Source organism: Bos javanicus, chromosome 8 (assembly GCF_032452875.1).
Source record: "Bos javanicus breed banteng chromosome 8, ARS-OSU_banteng_1.0, whole genome shotgun sequence".
Classification (NCBI taxonomy): Eukaryota; Metazoa; Chordata; class Mammalia; order Artiodactyla; family Bovidae; genus Bos; species Bos javanicus.
The window spans coordinates 75186844-75207664 of NC_083875.1; the positions used below are offsets into that span (position 1 = coordinate 75186844).

Consider the following 20821-nt stretch of genomic DNA (forward strand, 5'->3'; position numbering starts at 1 on the left):
CCTAAGTCCCATATCACCTACACCCAGATTTCCCAATTGTTTAAATGTGTCATTTTCCATATGTAGTGGCTCTATCTCTCCATAAACACGCATACACTATGCCCACTATCATTATTCTCTTCCTGAGTTATTTGAAAGCAAGTTGCAGCAGTACTGCTCCATCATTGAAAAGACTTCAGTGTTTATTTCTCCCACACAAGGTCACTCTTCTACAGAATTGTGACCATCTAAAGTGGGAAACCACCATTGCTACAATGACCACTACCATCTAAACCATTTGTTGTCCAGTTGCTAAGCCATGTCCTACTCTTTGTGGCCCCATGGAATGTAACCCCCCAGGCTCCTCTGTCCATGGGGCTCTCCAGGCAAGAACACTAGAATGGGTTGCTATTTCCTTTTCCAGGGGATCTTCCTGACCCAGGGATCGAACCCATGTGTCCAGCATTGGCAGGTGAATTCTTTACTACTGAGCCACCAGGGAAGCCCAAACCATAGAACCCATTCAAATTTCACCACCTGTGCCTAAAATATCTATTTTTCCTGTCTGGTCCAGGAACACACATTGCATTTGATTGTTATATCTCTCTGGTCTCCTCCAATCTGAAAGAGTTTCTTAGTCTGAGAGAGTTAAGCCCTTTATTCCATCTATCAGTCTCTGAGGAGACCACTTACCCAGGTCTGTGCTAGACTCATCGTGAACTCAGAGCAGAGATGGCCCAGACATGACGTCCTGTGCCCATCTTCGTGTATCAAGGTGGGAGGCATGTCCTCTTTACTTTGTTCTAGCACTGGTCAAGTTATCTTTGTTGACCTGATCACTTGTGTCTGTCAGGTTTTCCTTTGTATTTGTTTAGTGTCTAAAAGGAGATACACTCAGACCACGTCAGTATCCTCTGCCCTCCAGCCTTATCTTCCATTGATGAATCATGCCTGAACTAACCAACACTGAGTTTGTTGACAGTGATTTTCTATTTCCATCCTTTCTTCTACATTTCCTAGTTAGTATTCTACTCTAAAGAAAAACATCCTCTTCTCCCCCATTTATTTACTGATCTGTCCTAGATTCTGTTTTATTCTGTGGATGCACTCCACCATGGTAGACTGTAATGCTTATGTTCTCCCAGACTTGGCTTGTCTAGCCCCTTTGAGCTGATACTGGTTCCTTGTTATGTGTCCCCCAACATGCTCTAAACACTTCCTTTTTTTCTAGCACAAAAAGGTATTCCAGGGTCATCTCAGACCTTCTTTGCCCCAGCCGGGGAATCAGCATTTCTCCAAGGAATCCTAGATCTGTTTAGTACAGAAGGGTATTTGGAAAGTAAGACTGGGTGTTTGGTATCCAGCTGACTATCAGGGTGTCATTGGTCCTAGGATCTCTCAGTAAACAGACCTTTCTCTCTCAAACCATGTTGTTGTTCAGTTGCTAAGTCGTGTCCGACTCTTTGCGACCCATGGACTGCAGCATGCCAGGCTTCCCTGTCCTTCACTATCTCCCGGAGTTTGCTCAAACTCATGTTCATTGAGTCAGTGATTCCACCCAACCATCTCATCCTCTGTCACCCCCTTCTCCTCCTGACCTCAATCTTTCCCAGCATCAGGGTCTTTTCCAATGAGTCAGCTCTTCACATCAGGTGGTCAAAGTATTGGAGTTTCAGCATCAGTCCTAATTGTTAAAATTAGGAGTGAATTTAACAAAAGACCTGTAAAACCTATACACTGGAAAATACAAGTCATTGCTGACAAATGTGAAAGACAAGCAAAACGAATGGAAAGATATGCCATGTGTGAGGATTGGAAGACTCCATGCTGTTAAGATGCCAGCTCTTCCTCGCTAAGCTATAGATGTAACACAATCTCAATCATAATTCAGCAGATATTTTAAATAGAAAGTGACAAACATTCAAAAATGTATATGGAGAGGCAGAGACCCAGAATAGCACAATAATCTTGGGGAAGAAATGGCGGAAGGCTTATGCTGTTTAACTTCAAGATCTCCTCTAGGGACTTCCCTGGAGGTTCACTGGTTAAGAATGATGGTTTGGCGGTTCACTCATTCTCTGGTCTGCCTGCCAATGCAGGGGACACAGGTTCAATCCCTGGTCTGGGAGCTAAGATCTCACATGCCTTGGCACCACTAAGCCTGCACACTATGACTACTGAAGCCCAGGTACCTAGAGCTCCTACTCCAAAACAAGGAAAAGACATTGCAAAGAGAAGCCCACGTACTGCTCCTAGGGAGTATCCTCCACTCACTGCAACTAAAGAAAGCCAGTGTGCCACAATGAAGACCCAGCACACCAAACTAAATAAAATTAATAAATAAAAATTTAAAAGATCTTATCTAAAGCTACAGTAATGCAGACAGAGTGGCATTGGCACAGCGCAGGCAGAAATCAGTAGAACAGAACTGAGAGCCCAGAATCTATGTGGCCAATTGATTTTGACAAAGACAGCAAAACAATTCGATTAGGAAATGAAAATCAACAGCCAATGCTGAATAACCATAGATCTTTATGATTAAAAAAAAATTTTATTTGACCCCTACTTCATGCCAGACACAAAAGTTAACTCAAGCTCAATCACAGAGACAAAGGTAAAAGCTAAAACTATGAAGTTTTTATTTTATAACCTTTTAAAAATCAATTAATTTTTGGCTGCACCACGTCTTTGTTGCTGCGTGCAGCCTTTTCCTAGTTTTGTCTTCTCTTATTGTGGAGCATGGGCTCTAGGGAACGAGGACTCCAATAGTTGTGGCACACAGGTTTAGTTATCCCTCTGCACATGGAATCTTCCCAGACCAGGGATTGAACCCACGACCCCTGCATTGGCCACTGGACCACAGGGAAGTTCTAAAGCTATGAAGTTTATACACGAAAACAGGAGAATATATTCATGATTTGGAGACAGGCAAAGATTTCTTAAGATGCAAAAAGCACTGGCCATAAAAGAATATTTTGGTAAATGAGACTTTATTGAAAGATGCTGTTAAGGAAATAAATAATAGGCACAGTACAAACCTGGGCTTCCCTGGTAACTCTGCTGATAAAGAATCCACCTGCAATACAGGTGATCCTGGTTCGATTCCTGGGTCTGGAAGATCCCCTGGGGAAGGGATAAGCTACCCACTCCAGTGTTCTTGGGCTTCCCTGGTAGCTCAGATGGTAAAGAATCCACCTGCAATGTGGGTGTCCTGGGTTTGATCCCTGGGTTGGGAAGATCCCTTGGAGAAGGGAATGACTACCTACTCTAGTATTCTGAGCTAGAGAATTTCACGGACAGAAGAGTCTGGCAGGCTACAGTTCAAGGGGTTTCAGAGTCAGACACAACTGAGCGACTTTCACTTTCTTTCACAGGACAGATCTAGAGAAAATATTCATAAAACATATGCAAAGTACTTTTATCTAGATTGTATAAGGACCTCCAACAATCAATAGACACACATACACACTGGACAATGAATTTGAACAAGTACCTCACAAAGGAAGATACAGCAATTGTTACAAGCAGATGGAAGAGTGCTCAATATTGTTAGTCTTCAGGGAAATGCAAGTTAAAAACACAATGGGATACTATGCATATTCACTAAAATGTCTAATATTAAAAACATTTCTAACACCAAAAGTTGGAGAGGATGCAGTGTAATGGACATCTCATATATCACAATATATATATATAATGGAATCATCGTAGCAATCACTTATAAAGTTCATCTACTTTTGACCCAGTCATTTCTCTCCTAGGTATTTGTCCAGAGGAAATGACAACACACATACTCAAAAAGACTTGTACATTAATGCTCATAGTAATTTTATTTACAATAGCAAAAATGAAGAATAGCCCAGGTATTTAGCAACAGGAGGATGAATAATATATACGAAATGATTCCAATTATATGAAGTTCTACAACAGGCAAAGCTAAGTAAAAGTGGGAGGAAAAAATTGTTGCCTAGAACCAGAAATAGGAATGTACCATGAAAGTTGACTGAAAAGGGATATGAGGGAACTTTCTGGAGATCTGGAAATATCTTAATTGATATGTGGGTTGCACAGGTTGTGTTCATGTGTCAAACTGTGTACCTAAACTTTGTATCTTTAAATTAATATATATTTCACTGTGAAAGAAGAACTGTAAAAATTGATGATAGTTGAGTGGTGGTTAAGTAGTAGATGGTGGTGTTATAGAAGAAGTAAAAATGATGAAATGTTAGTAACTGTTGAAGATGGGTGGGGTATACATGGGGATTTATTATACTAATCTACTGACTTCTGTCTTCTTCATATATATTAGAAGTTTTCAATATTCACAGAGGTCTCAGACTGGGTGGCATGTACTGCAAAGATACTCAACAGAGATTGGTTAGTGCTTGGGAGTTTTTTCATTTGCCTTTAGAGCACTTTTTACTCCATCAGGAGTGGGCTTGATTGACGAATTATGTGTGAAACTCCATGAGAAACCTGAGTTAAAGTGGAACCAATGTGATTTCAGAACTAGACAGGACTTTATAGATGGTGGTTTTCCAGGCTGCTGTCAATGGGCCTCTTAATCCAACTCAGGCTCCAGGCCAGGCTGTGGGGTGGGCTGGCTTCTGATCAAGAAAGCAGGAATAAGGAGGGCACCTAATTTTTTGTCAGTGCTCTGTTTCTGGTGGCCATGCTTCTTGTGCAGAAATGGTGCCACTTAATCCCTAATGCTAGTCCTGCCCTTCTATCTTACCCTGCCCACCTTTCCATGAAGCAGCTTGATCTAGTACTAGTCCTCAGAGTCCAGGGCTCAGAGTCCATATTCCACCTTAATGCCATGAGCTGTGTGATCTCCATTAAAATGAAGTGAAGTGAAAGTCGCTCAGTTGTGTCCGGCTCTTTGTGACCCCATGGACTATATAGTACATGGAATTCTCCAGGTCAGAATACTGGAGTGGGTAGGCTTTCCCTTCTCTGGGGGATCTTCCCAACCCAGGGATCGAACCTAGCTCTTGAACCCAGCTCTCCTGCATTGCAGGCAGATTCTTTACCAGCTGAGCCACAAGGGAAGCCCAAGAATACTGGACTGGGTAGCTTATCCCTTCTCCAGCGGATCTTCCCAGCCCAGGCATTGAACCTGGGTCTTCTGCATTGCAGATGGATTCTTTACCAAATGAGCTATCAAGGAAGCCCCTGTGATCTCCATAAGTTTCCCCATCAGCCAAATGGGGATGTAATACCTGCTCCCTTGTGTTGCACAGATTCAGTGAAATAATGTATGCACAGTTCCCAGAAATGCCTACTGCAGACACTTAGTAATGCTGGCTGAATTGGAAGTCATTCAGAGGGTGCTTGTTACATGGTCAGTGCTTGGTAGTTATGGATTGGTTGGGTTGGAATGAAATGCATAAGCATGGAATCCATGCTGTTTGCCTCACTGCATTTTCTCCTTTGCTTCTCCTCTCAGTTCCTCCATTTCTGTCTGATTTTGCAAAGTCGTTCATTCATCACATAGAGCCTACTGTGTACCAAGCCTTACACTAAGTGCTAGTGAATTAGCAATGAATAAAACGTTTAAGTCAGAACCCACCCTAGAGAATCACACTTCCAGGGGCTCTGTGAGGACTGTAGGAGCCCAGAAGGGCATACCCCTGAGTCAAGCCTCCTCTCTTCTCCTCTGTAGGACGTCATCGCCTCCATCCTGCTGAGCGGGCGGATCGGGCCCAACATCCAGCTGGCTGACTGCTATGGGCTGAGGCTGAAGCACATGAAGTCAGATGAGATCCACTGGCTGCACCCGCTGATGACAGTGGGGGAGGTGCAGGACAAGTATGAGTGTCTACATGTGGAAGCCGAGTGGAGGTAGGAGAGGAGCCGCAGGTTCTGGAGTGGGGGAGGGGGAAATGAGGAGTAGGGAGACCCTGGGAGGCCTTTCCTCAGAGCACTTACTGAGTGGCGTATTAGGTTGGCCCTTCTGTAGCATCCAATGCACGTGTTTGCGAAGACCTAATAAGGGCTGACCACACATCCGCATTCCAAGATGGATATCTAGGTGCATCCCTGGACTGGATGCTCTTGGAGCTGTGGAGGAGGAGGAGCAGAAGTGCAAGGAGAAGGGGGAGCCAGGCCAAGGGCTGGGGAGTGAACCTAAGGAGAACAGCTACCATCGCGGGGAGGAGAGGGAGAGTCAGAACCAGCACTGACCACTGTGGTTGGCAACCCACCCCTCTGTCCTCTGCGGTCCTCCACCCACCCGTGGAAAAGAAGGAAAGAAGGAGCAAGTCCTGAATGGGTAGCCAGGGGCTCCGTGGGCAGCCCCTGGTAGGACCAGCTTCCCTCTGTCAACCAGAGAATTTGAACTTCCTGTCCCAGGTATGACCTTCAAGTCCGCTACCTGCCAGAGGACTTCATGGAGAGCCTGAAAGAAGACAAGACCACGCTGCTTTATTTTTACCAACAGGTAAAAGTATTTTATCTTCCAGTCCCCTGGGTCCTATGACCATCCTCTCCTGGGGAGATGGAAAGACAAGGCTTGCATTTTGAAGGTCCCATTCCAGGAAACTTCTCTCGGGGACATTCCTTAGTCCCTGGTCAGCTATCCAAATCTGCTTCCTTCACACCTGAGGGCTGAATGACCCCTCCCCATAGGCACAGGCCCTCTTGGATTTTCCTAGGGGCTATTTACTACCCAGAAGACCTGGCTGGGGAAGCACGCAGAGCAAGTCCAAAGAGAAGGGAAGCAGTCGTAGCACACAGGCTTGGCTGTCTGACACAGCTGGTTTCTAGCCCACTTTTGCCACTTCTCAACCTGAAACCCCTCAGGACGTAATTTACCTGCATGAGGTTGTTTCCTCTTCTATAAAAAGGGGATGATAAGAAGAATACGTACATTATTGGGCTGCCATGAAGACCTAACGATAGTACTAGCAGTGTACTGGTAAACCAACTCTGATTTGTAGTACTTGCCAATTTCCATGGTGTAAATAACCGCTGGTAGCTCAGGCAGTAAAGAATCCACCTGCAATGCAGGAGACCTGGGTCCAGAAGATCCCCTGTAAAAGGAAATGGCAACCCACTCCAGTATTCTTACTTGGGAAATCCCATGGACAGAGGAACCTGATGGGCTACAATCTGTGGGGTCACAAGAATCAAATACAACTTAGCAACTAAACTAAATCAAATACTCCCATCTTGGCTCACAAAATTTTGGAAAACTTAATAACTGACTTCCACGAGCTGTTTGGAGCTCACCACACTCCTGGCTGTAGTGCCCCTGAGGTGCCCAGCACAAGACATGGCAGGGAATAAGCACTTTGTGCACGAGAGCCGCCATGGCTGTTTTGTGTCTGGCCTTTGCCCCAGCCTACATCTTCCTCCTGGTCCTCTAGAGACCAAGCCAGACTTTTCTTGTATCTTGGGTGACATCCAACACTACTTACCAACAAGGCTTTGGGTAAATTACTGCCTGGATGTGTGCTGTCGCTCAGTCATGTCCGACTCTGCAAACCCAAGGACTGTAGTCCACCAGGCTCCTCTCGCCTCTCCAGGCTAGAATACTGGAGTGGGTTGCCATGCCCTCCTCCAGGGGATCTTCCCAACCCAGGGGTCAAACCCTCATCTGTGTCTCCTGCACTACAAGAGGATTCTTTACTGCTGAGCCATCGGGAAGCCAGAATAAATGACTAACTCCTCCCCCCATTCCCAGTTTCTTTATCTCCAAAGTGAGGAGTGGGAGAGGGGAACCTGAACTTCCTGCCTTGTGGACCCTTAAAAAAACGTGCTATGAAAGTGCTTCAAAAATTCGATCATGCCTGTGGGGGCACAATCGACACTACCCAGGGCACCTCCCCCTCCTGCTACGCAGTTGTGCCTTTGTCGGGGGAGGGATGAGAGACCACTCAGGGCAGCAGGATGGTGTTCAAAGCCCCCTCCACCTCCTGGGGCCTCTGCTCATCTCAGGGAAATAAATGGGGAGCGAGGCGAGAGTCTGAACTGTGGCCTTTCTCCCTGCCAGCTCCGGAATGACTACATGCAGCGCTATGCCAGCAAGGTCAGCGAGGGGATGGCCCTGCAGCTGGGCTGTCTGGAGCTCAGGTAGGTGGCCTCCAGGCCACTCCAGGGAGGTTGCCTGCTCCTTCCCTCCTCCACTGGGCTCTCGGCCAGCTTGGACACTCTTCCAAGGCAGGAATGTGAGAGCCGGAAGGGGACAAGTGGTGGCTGACAGACGGTAAAGCCCTGAGGTGCTCACCGTCTGGCCCTGGGAAGAGAGGCGCCAGCCCTCTCTCTGGTCGGTGTCCCCTGTCTGCCTTTTGCTGCCATTGTTCTTGCCTCCAGGCTCCAGCTTCTTCCTTCTACCTGCCATCCAGGTGATCCAGTAAACGTTCCTTTGAATACTAGACAAGCTTCTGGGAGATACTCGAATGCTGGGATTCCATCTGTGTTGCTCACTGCTGTATTCCCCACTCCAGTAGGTGCTAATAGACGTGTACAGAGTCGGTAAATCATCCAGCTCAGACACTCAGTCTATTTCTGACTCTGGGACCCCACGAACTGTAGCCCACCAGGCTCCACTGTCCGTAGGATTCTCCAGGCAAGAATACTGGAGTGGGTTGCCATTTCCTCCTCCAGGAGATCTTCCCAACCCAGGGATTGAACCTGCATCTCCTGCACTGCAGACTAATTCTTTACCACTGAGCCACCAAGGAAGCCCCCAAAGTTGTTTGCTTTCCCTCAACATTCCTAGAAAACCTCGGAGCATGCCTGTGAAGCACACCTTGAGAGCAGGCAGTGTGGCCCTGGGCTCTTCCTTCAGTGCCCACTCAAGGGTCTCTCCATCTTGAAGTCTCCCATTTCCCAGGTCCACCCCACCTACCCTCCCTGCATGGATTGGCCATAAGGCCGTATGTATGCACCACTCTGTCAGATGCCGAGTGGTTCACATGCACTAGTCTGAAATCCATCAAATCCTTGAACTCAGGGTTGGTGCCCGTTCTCCTGGCACACACGAGGGCACAGTATGAATTTGAATGATTGGGTAACTATGAAAGATCTAAAGACCTCTTTGCTGGTGGACATGTGCTGACATTTATTTTGTAGAGTTACTTAACTACATGCAACATGCCAATATGGTCAGTTACCTGGAAGTACATTTTGCAGCTCACCCAACCCAGGGGGCGTTGCAGATGGCCACACTGCCTTGTACAATGTGGAGTATTTGGAACATGTAGCGAAGGAGAAAAAGTGACTAAAATCATGAACGAGAGATAACCTCCATTAGCAGAGTAGCTCCAAGTCAGGTTTTTTCCAATGCATTTTTTTTTCCTCTAAAATTTTTCCTCTAAAATAATTATTACTACTTATCTTGATTGACAATATGCTCAAAAATACCATTTATTAAAAATTGTTAAGGACGTAGCAGTACATGTTTCAAGTTTTTATATAGAGCTCATCTATGATTTCATGCTTTAGATAGTCTTCTAAGTTCCATGATTTGAGAATATTTCCCTAGCTTTTCTTCTAGTTTTAAAATAATTTTATTATTAAAATTTTCCCTTTAATCTATCTAGAATAAATATTTAGAATAAAGTGTGAGATGAAGGCCTAAGCATACTCTTTTCTAAACACTGTAAATTTTGTAAACTTATTGTTTATTAATCATAAGTTGGTTGCCCTTCTCTGCTTATGGTATCAGCAGCATAAAACTATTCCCAGATGTGCACAAGTACATGTGGGTTGAAGTAACACTGAGTTACTAATGTATGATCAGGAGTGGGACAATGTCTGCAACAGTTGAAGAAATTACTAGACACAATGATCCAAACAGGGAAGGGAAGATAAGACAAATAGTATTGGCTATTTGGTCTCCACGTAAACAATTATTATAAATGAGTAATACATAAAAATCTCCACGAAGACATACATTTTAAGGGAAAATCATACTTAAAGAATATCTATAAAAATTTAATAGATGTCACCCAGGTGGTAGGATTATGGATTTATTTTCTTCTTCTGTCCCATAAATGCTAAATTTTTTTGTGTATATTTTATAATTATTTGCATGCATACACATAGATTTCCAGAGGTAGCAAATGAGGGGAAAGGAAGTCACAAAGGGAACACAGAACCTAAAAGGTGGATGTCGGTGTTCCTCAGCTATAAGTCGAGTGTTGGCTGCCCTGGGTCATTTATTTTCAGAGACCACTGGTAGAACCTCTATCCTCCTCCTCTGCCCACAAACTCTATAAGCCAGAGGTGGACACCCTGGAGTACAACTGGAGTCTTTCCTAGGAAGGAAATTTGCAGGTTTTCTAAAACTCATAGTTTTCTAAATACTGAATTTTTCGCCTCTCCTTCCTTTCTCCCTCCCAGTGGTTCCCACATCCGGCAGGGGAGGGTGCTTCTAGTCCAACATGTGGGCATTGGGTGGCCCAGCTCTGATGGCCCTGTTCCCCGTGGCTTCTGTCTCTGCAGGCGGTTCTTCAAGGACATGCCCCACAACGCACTTGACAAAAAGTCCAACTTCGAGCTCCTGGAGTAAGTCCCGGGACTGGCCCCAGCCTCTCCTCCCTTCCCCGCTCCTGCTTTGCTCTTCTTGCTCACCTCCTATACACCTCCACCCCCCAGACCAGAGCCAGGCAAGACCCATCTCCCTGGTGTGCTCACCTTTCCCTGATTGGCCCGAAGTCCTGAGTTGGGGATATAGAAAGTATTAGTCACTCAGTCTTGTCCAATTCTTTGCAACCCCATGGACAGTAGCCCACCAGGCTCCTCTGTCCATGGAATTCTCCAAGCAAGAACACTGGAGTGGGTTGCTGCTGCTGCTGCTGCTAAGTTGCTTCAGTAGTGTCCGACTCTGTGCAACCCCATAGACGGCAGCCCACCAGGTTCCACCATCCCTGGGATTCTCCAGGCAAGAGTGGGTTGCCATTTCCTTCTCCAGAGGATCTTCCTGACCCAGGGATCGAACCTGGGTCTCCCACAACACAGGCAGTTCTTTACCATTTGAGCCACCAAAGGGGATTCAAATGCTGCTTTTTCCCCCTTACTCTCAGGAGAGAAGTGGGCCTGGACCTGTTTTTCCCAAAGCAAATGCAGGAGAACTTAAAGGTGAGGAAACCAGTGGATGAAGAGCCCAGGAAGACTCCCTTCGTGTCTCCCTTATGTCGCCCAAGGATTAGATCTATAAGGGATGGAGATGGGGACCCTCGGGGAAGCCAGGGTATCTGTGCTGCCTTAGGCCATCTGGACCTGGGACCATGCATCTTGTGAGCCCATCTGTGTCCGGGAATCAAGAAACCCTGCTCTAGTTCCACATCAAAGGCCAGTTAGCTCTATGGCCTGAGCACCGGGGATGCTACCACCCCGCCTCCCTCCCAGGGCCATGGTGAGCTCCCTTGAGACCACCATGATGTAAGAGATCACCACTGCTCTCATGGTCTATAGAGGCCTAAGGAACTGTCCTACAGCAGCGTGCAGGCCTGCGGTGAGATCCTAAGGGAAGGAATCAGGCCCCGCTCACCCCTGACCCTCTCGCCCAGCCCAAGCAGTTCCGGAAGATGATCCAGCAGACGTTCCAGCAGTACGCCTCGCTCCGGGAGGAGGAGTGCGTCATGAAGTTCTTCAACACCCTCGCAGGCTTCGCCAACATTGACCAGGAGACCTATCGCTGTGAACTCATTGTAACGCCACCTTCTTTTCATTCTACCCCTGACCCAAATCTCAAGCCTCTCAGGAGGGCAACTCAGGGTGGGGATGGGGATCAAGACAACCCTCCAACCTACTGCTTGTAGATTCTGTGGCACCAGGACCTCCCCCAGTGTATCTGAAAATGCAACTAACGCTAAGCTACTTGCTTGCCGAAGGGAGCTGAAACCTTGGCTCCAACTCTGGGAGGAGGTGGGCAGTGCTGGCAGAGTGTTGGGAGCGGGGTGATCTGTATGGTGGGAGGTTAGGATGGAAGGAGCTAGAGGGCCCAGGAGACATGGCTTGTGTCTAGCTAGTGAACTGTTTTCAAGCCTCTGAAACACGGGTGGACAGAGAAGAGGCAACAACCTGTCTCTCCTTTGATTCCAGCAAGGATGGAACATTACTGTGGACCTGGTCATTGGCCCTAAAGGCATCCGCCAGCTGACAAGTCAAGATGCAAAGGTAGAGAGAGATGGGGTGGGGAGGGGGGCAGGCCCCACCCAGCTCCAGGCAGAGCGTTCTTCCCCTTTTGGCTGCCTCCCATTCTGGCCTGTCCCATCGGTTCTTCCACCCCATTGCTGAGAGCAGAGAGGCTTTTGGTATCAGTAGCCGTGGGGAGGCTATTTGGGATAACGGCATAGGGAGCATGGGCCATTACATCCCTGGGACTGTCCCTGGCACAGAGGGGGTGGGGACAGATGTGGTTAAGGTGGGGGAGGGGAAGAGGGAAGGATACTTCTGTTGCTCTTCTGGCAATAGTAGCTGCTCTTTCAATGGCATATGGGGCTATCATGTCCCTGGGAGTCAGAATAACCAGGTCCAGCCCTGGCCCTACCACCAGCTTGGCATATGACTGTGGGCAAACCTTGACTCTTCCCAGGCTCATTTTTTCTTCTGCAAGGGGCTTGGGCTAGGTGATCCTTCTAACCTGAATGGTCTTTGATTCCCTCTTTATCCCCGCCGAGAGACTCCAATGCCTGGTTCTTCCTCGATCCTCACCCCCACCCCATACTGATCAATCCTCATGCCCTGATCCCAGGAATGAGATGGTCTGAAGGAACCCCTCCTTTCCCACAGCCCACCTGCCTGGCCGAGTTCAAGCAGATCAAGTCCATCAGATGCCTCCCTCTGGAAGAGGGCCAGGCGGTACTGCAGCTGGGCATCGAAGGCGCTCCCCAGGTGAGCATCATTGGGCATGCCTGCTCAAGCCAGCCTGGCCAGGGCTTCCCTGGCTGCTGAGATCTTGTTAAGTAAAGGGCACCTAGTTCTTAGACCAGGTAACAGGATGATGTCAAACTAAGGAAAAGTACATCAGGAAGCAAAACTGTTGTTTAAAATGTCAAGAAAAAAGTTGTAGGAAGTTTGGGGGAGGGCAGGAGTAAAGTGACCAGGAATCAAGGTACAGATCAGAGGTCTAACTGTGAGCAGGTAACAATGACTCAGAACCAAGACCTTGGGGATCCAGGGCTTTTTGTAGGTGGGAGAATGGGAGAGACCTCAGACCACAAACAGGTTGTATGCCTGTCCTTTCATCCACGTGTCCTCTGCCCCACTCCCTCCCTCTTCCCTTTTCTCCATTTCTGTTCAAGCATGCAAGGCATGTGCTGTACACTGAGTGACTAGAAAAAGGCATTCCCTTCCTGGAGTGTAAGGTGGTCAGTTGGGCGGGGTGACGGGAGCGCCCCCTGGTGGCAATAGGGAATTCAAGCCTAGCCCCAGAAGAGGAGCTGGTGGAATCCAGGCAGGCCATGGTTAGAAGTCCTGCAGTCCCGTAGGGTTGACTCTAGCCAAGGCTCTGGGGTCTCATCCTTGGCTGGTCTCTTCCCTGCAGTCTTTGTCCATCAAAACCTCCTCTCTGGCAGAGGCCGAGAACATGGCTGACCTCGTAGATGGTTACTGCCGGCTGCAAGGAGAGCACAAGGGCTCTCTCATCATTCGAACCAAAAAAGGTGTGTTTCCACTTGAAGGTAACCTGGCCCAACAGGCAGTGGGTGGCATACCCGAGCCAAGCCTCCGGGGAGGAGCAGGAGAAGCTAAACCATTGACGGATATGTGAATGAAGAGCCTTTGGAAGTGGGGAGGGGCCCACCCAGCCCTGCTGGACACTCCCTGTGATCCCATCCCAGATGCTTGGCTACAGCCCTGGCCCCGCTGACCAAGGGTGGCACGGGGTGCGGGAGTCAACTTGATGGAGAGATGTTTGTCGCCCTGGGAAGATCAAAGCTATTCCCAGAACATGGCTGGTCCGTCCTGTTTGGGGATGGAATCAGAAAGCAAGGGTCAGGCTGGGACGTGTGACAGTGGCAGAGGAAGTCTGAGAGTTTCTTCTGCTAAAAGGATTCCAGTTCAGGGCAACAGTGTATCCAGCTTCCACTCAACTCTCATGGGCCACAGAGTGGCGGGAGGGGTCTCCTGTGTGTCGGCTGGTAGAAGCAGTGAGGTTTGTCATCCATCCGGGACCTGTGTCCCTGGTTCCAGCTCCCCTTCTTCTTCTCCTCTCCCCAGATGGTGAGAAGCGGAACAGTCTGCCCCAGATCCCCACGCTGTGAGTACAACCAACCGCGAGGCTGAGGCGGAGAACCGGCCCCGCCCTCAGCCGGTGTCTTCCTTACGAAGGCAGACCGAACAGAGAGGGGGCCTCCCCCGCCACGGTTTCCAGTTTCTGGCCCCCAGGAGAAAATGATGGAATTCCAGCATTTCACAAGTGGTTATTTTTCACCAGTAAATTTCTCCCAGTAAATTCGTTCAGGGTTGTATTCCTGTGTCCTAAAGCCACCTGGCACCATCTTGGGCCGAGGAGGGCGGGGTGGGGAATTGCTGCTGTCCTCTCCTTTGGCGCTAGTGGTAAAGCACTTGCCTGCCAGTGTAAGAGACATGGGTTCAATCCCTGGGTTGGGAAGATCCCCTGGAGAAGGGCATGGCAACCCACTCCAGTACTCTTGCCTGGGGAATCCCATGGACAGAGGAGCCTGGCAGGCTACAGTCCCACAGAGTCGCAGAGTCGGATGCAACTGAAACGACTTAGCAAGCAAAGCTCCCTCCTGTCTCCTGGTGGCCTGGGCCATGCTCCCAGCTTAGTGCCATCAGAACACTCTGCTTCTCCAGGCAGGGTGGGAGGGAGAGAGGGGGAATGAGGCTGCCCTGGGTGGGCACTTCCAGGCTCTGAGCTCACTGGGCTCCTGCCCTGTCCTCTCCTCCTGTAGAAACCTGGAGGCTCGGCGGCCCCACCTCTCAGAAAGCTGCAGCATAGGTAAGCCTGCCCACCTGCTGCCTGTCCTCTGCCTGCGCCCAGAGCCTCCCTTCTGCCTGCTCTTGTGGCAATTTGAAGGATTCTCTCAAAGTTACAGACAAATGAACTTCCCCTATGACTGCTCAATGACGGCTAAAAAATAAATAGTATTGGGTGGGGCTTCCCTTGTGTCTCAATGGTAAAGAACTGACCTGCCAATGCAAGAGACACAAGAGACATAGGTTCGATCCCTGGGTCGGGAAGATCGATGGAGAAGGAAATTGCAATCCACTCCAATACTCTTGCCTGGAGACTCCCATGGGCAGAGGAGCCTGGCAGGCTACAGTCCATGGGGTTGAAAAGAGTTGGACATGACCTAGCAACTGAGCATGAACATGAACATGTATTAGGCAGCTAGTGGGGCGCCATGTTTGTCTTGGTCAGCTCAGGCTTCATAAAAAAGCCGCAGACTGGGGAGCTTAAACGTTTAAACAGACATTGATTTCTGACAGCTCTGGAGGTGGAAGTCCAAGACCAAGATGCCAGTGTGGTGGGGTCCTGGTGAGGTCTCTCTTCCCAGCTTGCAGACAGCCACCTCCTCCGTGTCCTCGTGTGGTGGACAGATGGAGAGCTCTAGTCTCTCTTCCTCTTCGTCTAAGGACACTCATCCCACCATGGGGGCCCCACCCTCATGACTTCATCTAACCCTAATCACCTCCCAAAGACCCCTTCAAACACCAGCGCTCCTGGGGTTAGGGTTTCAACATATGCATTTGAGGGGACGCAAGCATTCAGTTCATGACAGTGTTAAATACATAACTGGTATTGTTTTCTTTAATATTTACATTCCCCAGAAATAGTCATTTCACAGAAAGGGAAGCAGATTAAAGGAGATGAACCAACTTGCCCTAAATAGCCAGGCAGCAGCAAGGAGGACTCAGGCTGAGGACCCTGGGCCCTGCGGCCACCCAGATACCTGGGGGAAACCCATTCTCCCCTGGCTCCTCCCCAAGTCCCTCCCAGTGATGTCAGCTTAGTTCCCCTGACCTGTGGCGGGAGGGGCAGGAGGGGGGCTCACACCTGGTTCCTGGTGATGCCCCCCTCAAGGCATCTTGCCCATGGGGTGTCCTCCTGTCATTTCAGAATCAGACATCTATGCTGAGATCCCTGACGAGACCCTGCGAAGACCAGGAGGTAGATCCCTGACCGCCCCCCACCCCATGTCAACCACTGCCAGAGCCGTGGGAAGTGACATCTGGGGACACATATGACATCACAAGGGGACTTTCTCTCCTTCCTATGTCATCTTCCACGTGTGTCTCAGACAGGGACACAGCTGAGTGAGGCACCTGTGATTTGAAAGCAGAGATCATTGTTTTTATCCCGTCACCATTGACCTTTGGTGTGTCTGTGGTGGAGGGGCGTGCTAAGAGCATGGACATGGGACTCAGCTTTCCCAAGTCTGAGACAATGGAACCTTCTAGACCCCCTTTCCCAGTCTAGCCCCTGGTTCCTGGCTGAGGTGTTGGTGGGGGAGGTCTGGTCACACCTGGGCAGGAGGGGTCAGAGCCTGGTGTTAGAGCCTCTGGATACTCAGAATCCCAGGGATATGGGCATTCAGAATCCCCGGGGACGTCAGTTCTTGGATTCCCAGGGGGTGCCAACCAGTTTTGTGCCCCAGGACTGTCTGTTCTATCCCCTGTGCAGGCCCACAGTATGGCATCGCCCGGGAAGATGTGGTTCTGAATCGTATTCTCGGTGAAGGCTTTTTTGGGGAGGTCTATGAAGGTGTCTACACAAATCACGTGAGTTCATGATATCCAAGTTCTGCTCTTCAGTAGAAAGAGAAAGGAGCTCAAATACTCTAGTGTTGGGGGAGGGGGTGTGCTGTGGTGTGTGGAACTTCATGCATTTGGCCTTTGCAGTGTTTATGAAATACGCAGGGAGTGATGAAAACAAGAGTCATTTCCCAGAAAGGCTGCAATTGCAGGGATCGGAAGAGAGGCAACATCTATGGGGCATGGGGTGGGGCCCAGCGGTGGGGACTGAGTCTTATGGGAGAACATGAAGGGGGAAGCTCCATGTGAAGCAGTTGTGAGAAAGGCAAGGTGGGCTCCAAGGTCACCAATGGGGGCTGGACAAGTTTGCCTTTGTGTTCGTGCTTCAACCAGGCCTGGGGAAAAAGCAAAATTGAAAAAACCAACAATAAAGAGAAAAAGGCCTGGACGCCATGTCTGATGATGGCCTTGCATGTGACCTGCACACACCCGCTAACTTTGGGCAGGTCACATGGACCCCCAGCCTCCGTGCCCTCACCTGGACAGCCAGGGGTTCAAGGGATCTGATCTTTGGCGTTCCTCCAGTCCAAATGTACCCTGATCAGGAGGAAGTGGGTGTGGAGGAGAGGAGGGGAAGAGATAGGAAGTAAAGGCTTTGCAGAGACCCAGATGTCACCTGTCTCCTGGGGATGCCAGGGTGGGGTGTTCTGGGCAGAACTGAGGGTACCTGGACACACTCTTATTTCAGAAAGGGGAGGTGATCAATGTGGCTGTGAAGACCTGCAAGAAAAACTGCACTCTGGATAACAAGGAGAAGTTCATGAGTGAGGCAGGTAGGTGTCCCTGGGGAGACACCAGCACAGGGGCTAAAAAAAAGCCAAGAGACTATGCAGACCGGGAAGCAGGAAGGGGTCAAAGCATCTGCGGTGGAGGTCGGGGAGGCAGTGGACAGAGCTAATATCCACAGCGGGGAAAGGCTGCACCCCTGGCTCTCGGTCCAGCCAGCAGACCTTGATTCTTGCTTTGGGCCTTGGAAGCGCTGGAGCACCTATCCCTATCCCCTAGTCCCTAGTCCCTGGCACCTAAAACAAACCCTTCACCCTAACCCTAACATTTAACCATAACCCTAACAGCTAACCCTACCCTGAACCTAAACCTAAACACTAGCCCAAACCCTAACCCTAATCCCTAGCCATAACCCTAAACACTAACCCTAACCCCTAAACCTAACCCCAACCCCAACCCTAAACCTAACTCCTAACCCCGAACCTTAATACCTCACCCCAACCCTAATCCCTAATCCCTAAACCCTAACCCTAACTCCTAATCCCTAGCTCCTAACACTAATCCCTAACCCTAACACCTAACCACTAACCATAACACCTAACCCCTAACCCTGCCTTAACCCTAAACCTAACCCCTAACCCTAACCCTCTCACCCCCACTTGCAGTGATCATGAAGAACCTGGACCACCCGCATATTGTGAAGCTGATCGGCATCATCGAAGAGGAGCCCACCTGGATCATCATGGAACTGTACCCCTACGGGGAGGTGAGCTGGAGGGCCAAGGAGGACCCCTGTGATGACAGCTGGACTGCAGTGGAGCAACACCTAGGGAGAGGGTAACCACGGAGGATGCATTTGGAGCCAGGGGCCCTTAACTCCCGGCAAGGCTGTTTGGAGAGGAAGTTGCCAGATTCTTCTGCCAGCCTGGTGTCCCCTCCCCCATCCTCCAGCTCCACACCCAGGTCAGGCAGAATCTTCAGGGCATCTTCCCTTTCCTACAGCTGGGCCACTACCTGGAGCGAAACAAGAACAGCCTGAAGGTGCTCACTCTTGTCCTGTACTCGCTGCAGATCTGCAAGGCCATGGCCTACCTGGAGAGCATCAACTGTGTCCACAGGTGAGGCTGGGGAGGGCCCTGGAGAAGGAGGGGTCAGGTACAGACCAGGGTTGAAGGCCTGGCTTTGGTCCCGCTTAGGTGACAGCTTGAGCACCTTCTTGGGACCCGTGTCCCCCTCTAAAAGTACAACAGCCAGTGGTCCCTCCCAGGATTGCTAGGAAGAGGAAATCTGAAATCGGGGGTGTCTGCCTGTAACTCAGTAGCCCGCATCCCTGTGGGTGCAGGAAATCACTTCCCTGCTTGCTGCTCACTTATTCTCTGGCATTTCCATTTGGTGGCACCCAGCCTAGCAGGAGAAGGCAGTGGCACCCCACTCCAGTACTCTTGCCTGGAAAATCCCATGGACGGAGGAGCCTGGTGGGCTGCAGTCCATGGGGTTGCTAAGAGTCGGACATGACTGAGCGACTTCACTTTCACTTTTCACTTTCATACATTGGAGAAGGAAATGGCAACCTGCTCCAGTGTTCTTGCCTGGAGAATCCCAGGGACCAGGGAGCCTGGTGGGCTGCCGTCTCTGGAGTTGTACAGAGCTGAGCATGACTGAAGTGACTTAGCAGCAGCAGCAGCAGCAGTCTAGCAGGAGAGACTGGGTTCTGGCAGCACTAGGACAGTCCTGGGGTCCCAGGCCTTGCAGCCCAAGTGAGTAACACTGCCCTGGTCTCTGACACCTCCAAGCTGCCAAGTCCAGTCCTCTGACTGTGGTGCTGGTCCCTTCTCCACCCGGCTTTGTCCCCTTCCCTGAAGGAAGGTCCCCATCAAGGGGGATATGATCCTCTGGAGGAGACAGAGTTTTGTTCAGTTGCTCAGTTGTGTCCAACTCTTTGCGACCCCATGGGCTGCCCCACACCAGGCTTCCCTGTCCATCACCATCTTCTGGAGCTTGCTCAAATTCATGTCCATTGAGTCGGTGATGCCATCCAACCATCTCATCCTCTGCCATCCTATTCTCCTGCTTTCCATCTTTCACAGCATCCGGGGCTTTTCCACTGAGTCAGTCCTTCACATCAGGTGGCCAAAGTATCAGAGTTTCATTTTCAGCATCAGTCCTTCCAATTAATGTTCAGGACTGAATTCCTTTAGGGTTGACTGATTTGATCTCCTTGCAGTCCAAGGGACTCTCAAGAGTCTTCTCCAACACCACAGTTCAAAAGCATCAATTCTTTGGCACTCAACTCTCTTTATGGTCCAGCTCTCACACCCATACATGACTACTGGAAAAACCATAGCTTTGACTAGACAGACCTTTGTTGGCAAAGTAATATCTCTGCTTTTTAATATTCTGTCTGGGTTGGTCATAGCTTTTCTTCCAAGGAGCAAGCGTCTTTTAATTTTACGGCTGCAGTCACCACCTGCAGTGCAAGAAAACAAAGTCTCTCACTGTTTCCATTGTTTCCCCATCTATTTGCCATGAAGTGATGGGACCGGATGCCATCATCTTAGTTTTCTGAATGTTGAGTTTTAAGCCAACTTTTTCACTCTAATCTTTCACTTTCATCAAGAGGCTCTTTAGTTCCTCTTTGCTTTGTGCCATAAGGGTGATGTCATCTGCATATCTGAGGTTATTGATATTTCTCTCTGCAATCTTGATTCCAGCTTGTGTTTCATCCAGCCCAGCATTTTGCATAATGTACTTCTGCATATAATTTAAATAAGCAGGTGAAACTATACAGCCTTGATGTACTCCTTTCCCAATTTGGAACCAGTCTGCTGTTCCATGTCGGGTTCTAACTGTTGCTTCTTGACCTGTATACAGATTTCTCAGGAGGCAGGTCAGGTGGTCTGGAAGTCCCATCTCTTCCAGAATTTTCCACAGTTTATTGTGATCCACACAGTCAAAGGCTTTGGTGTAATCAATAAAGAAGTAGAAGTTTTTCTGGAACTCTTGCTTTTTCTATGATCCAACTCAAAGCCCTGGGGTGAGCAGGTGAATTCTTCAGTCCAACGCCATCCTCCTGAGATATGGGGCCATATGGGTGACACTATGCACAGCGAAGTTGGGGGATGTGCATATTCATCCACCCATTCATTCACTCACTCGTGCAGCAAATATGGTGGAACTCTTCCTGTGGACCTCCAGGCAGTGTCCTAAGCTCTGCGATTAACTCACAATCAAAACAAACAGAAACCCCTTTCTTTGTAAAGCTCATCTTCTAGCATCTTCTAGGGTGAACAGTCCTGGGGCAAAGTGGTATAATAGATTTGCATCCTTTGTGACATTGTCGGGCTTTGAAGTCATCTTTTCAATAACAAAGACAAACAGTAGG

The 20821-nt window shown here is 49.2% G+C and overlaps 1 protein-coding gene across 3 annotated transcripts in view; it reads left to right on the forward strand.

Annotated features, from left to right (window-relative positions):
• Positions 1-20821, forward strand: part of PTK2B (protein tyrosine kinase 2 beta) — a 65499-nt gene that overhangs the window by 23120 nt on the left and 21558 nt on the right. For all 3 annotated transcript variants that reach the window (XR_009738123.1, XM_061425900.1, XM_061425901.1), the window contains exons 2-17: positions 5645-5823; positions 6334-6421; positions 7976-8055; positions 10432-10494; positions 11013-11067; positions 11499-11639; positions 12034-12108; positions 12724-12825; positions 13478-13595; positions 14152-14191; positions 14850-14896; positions 16019-16069; positions 16583-16680; positions 17402-17486; positions 18105-18205; positions 18442-18557. Coding sequence is in view for 2 of the 3 variants with exons in the window: in XM_061425900.1 (XP_061281884.1) it covers positions 5645-5823; positions 6334-6421; positions 7976-8055; positions 10432-10494; positions 11013-11067; positions 11499-11639; positions 12034-12108; positions 12724-12825; positions 13478-13595; positions 14152-14191; positions 14850-14896; positions 16019-16069; positions 16583-16680; positions 17402-17486; positions 18105-18205; positions 18442-18557 (1439 nt within the window). In the remaining variant the exon portion in view is untranslated. The remainder of the gene's footprint in view (positions 1-5644; positions 5824-6333; positions 6422-7975; positions 8056-10431; positions 10495-11012; positions 11068-11498; positions 11640-12033; positions 12109-12723; positions 12826-13477; positions 13596-14151; positions 14192-14849; positions 14897-16018; positions 16070-16582; positions 16681-17401; positions 17487-18104; positions 18206-18441; positions 18558-20821) is intronic.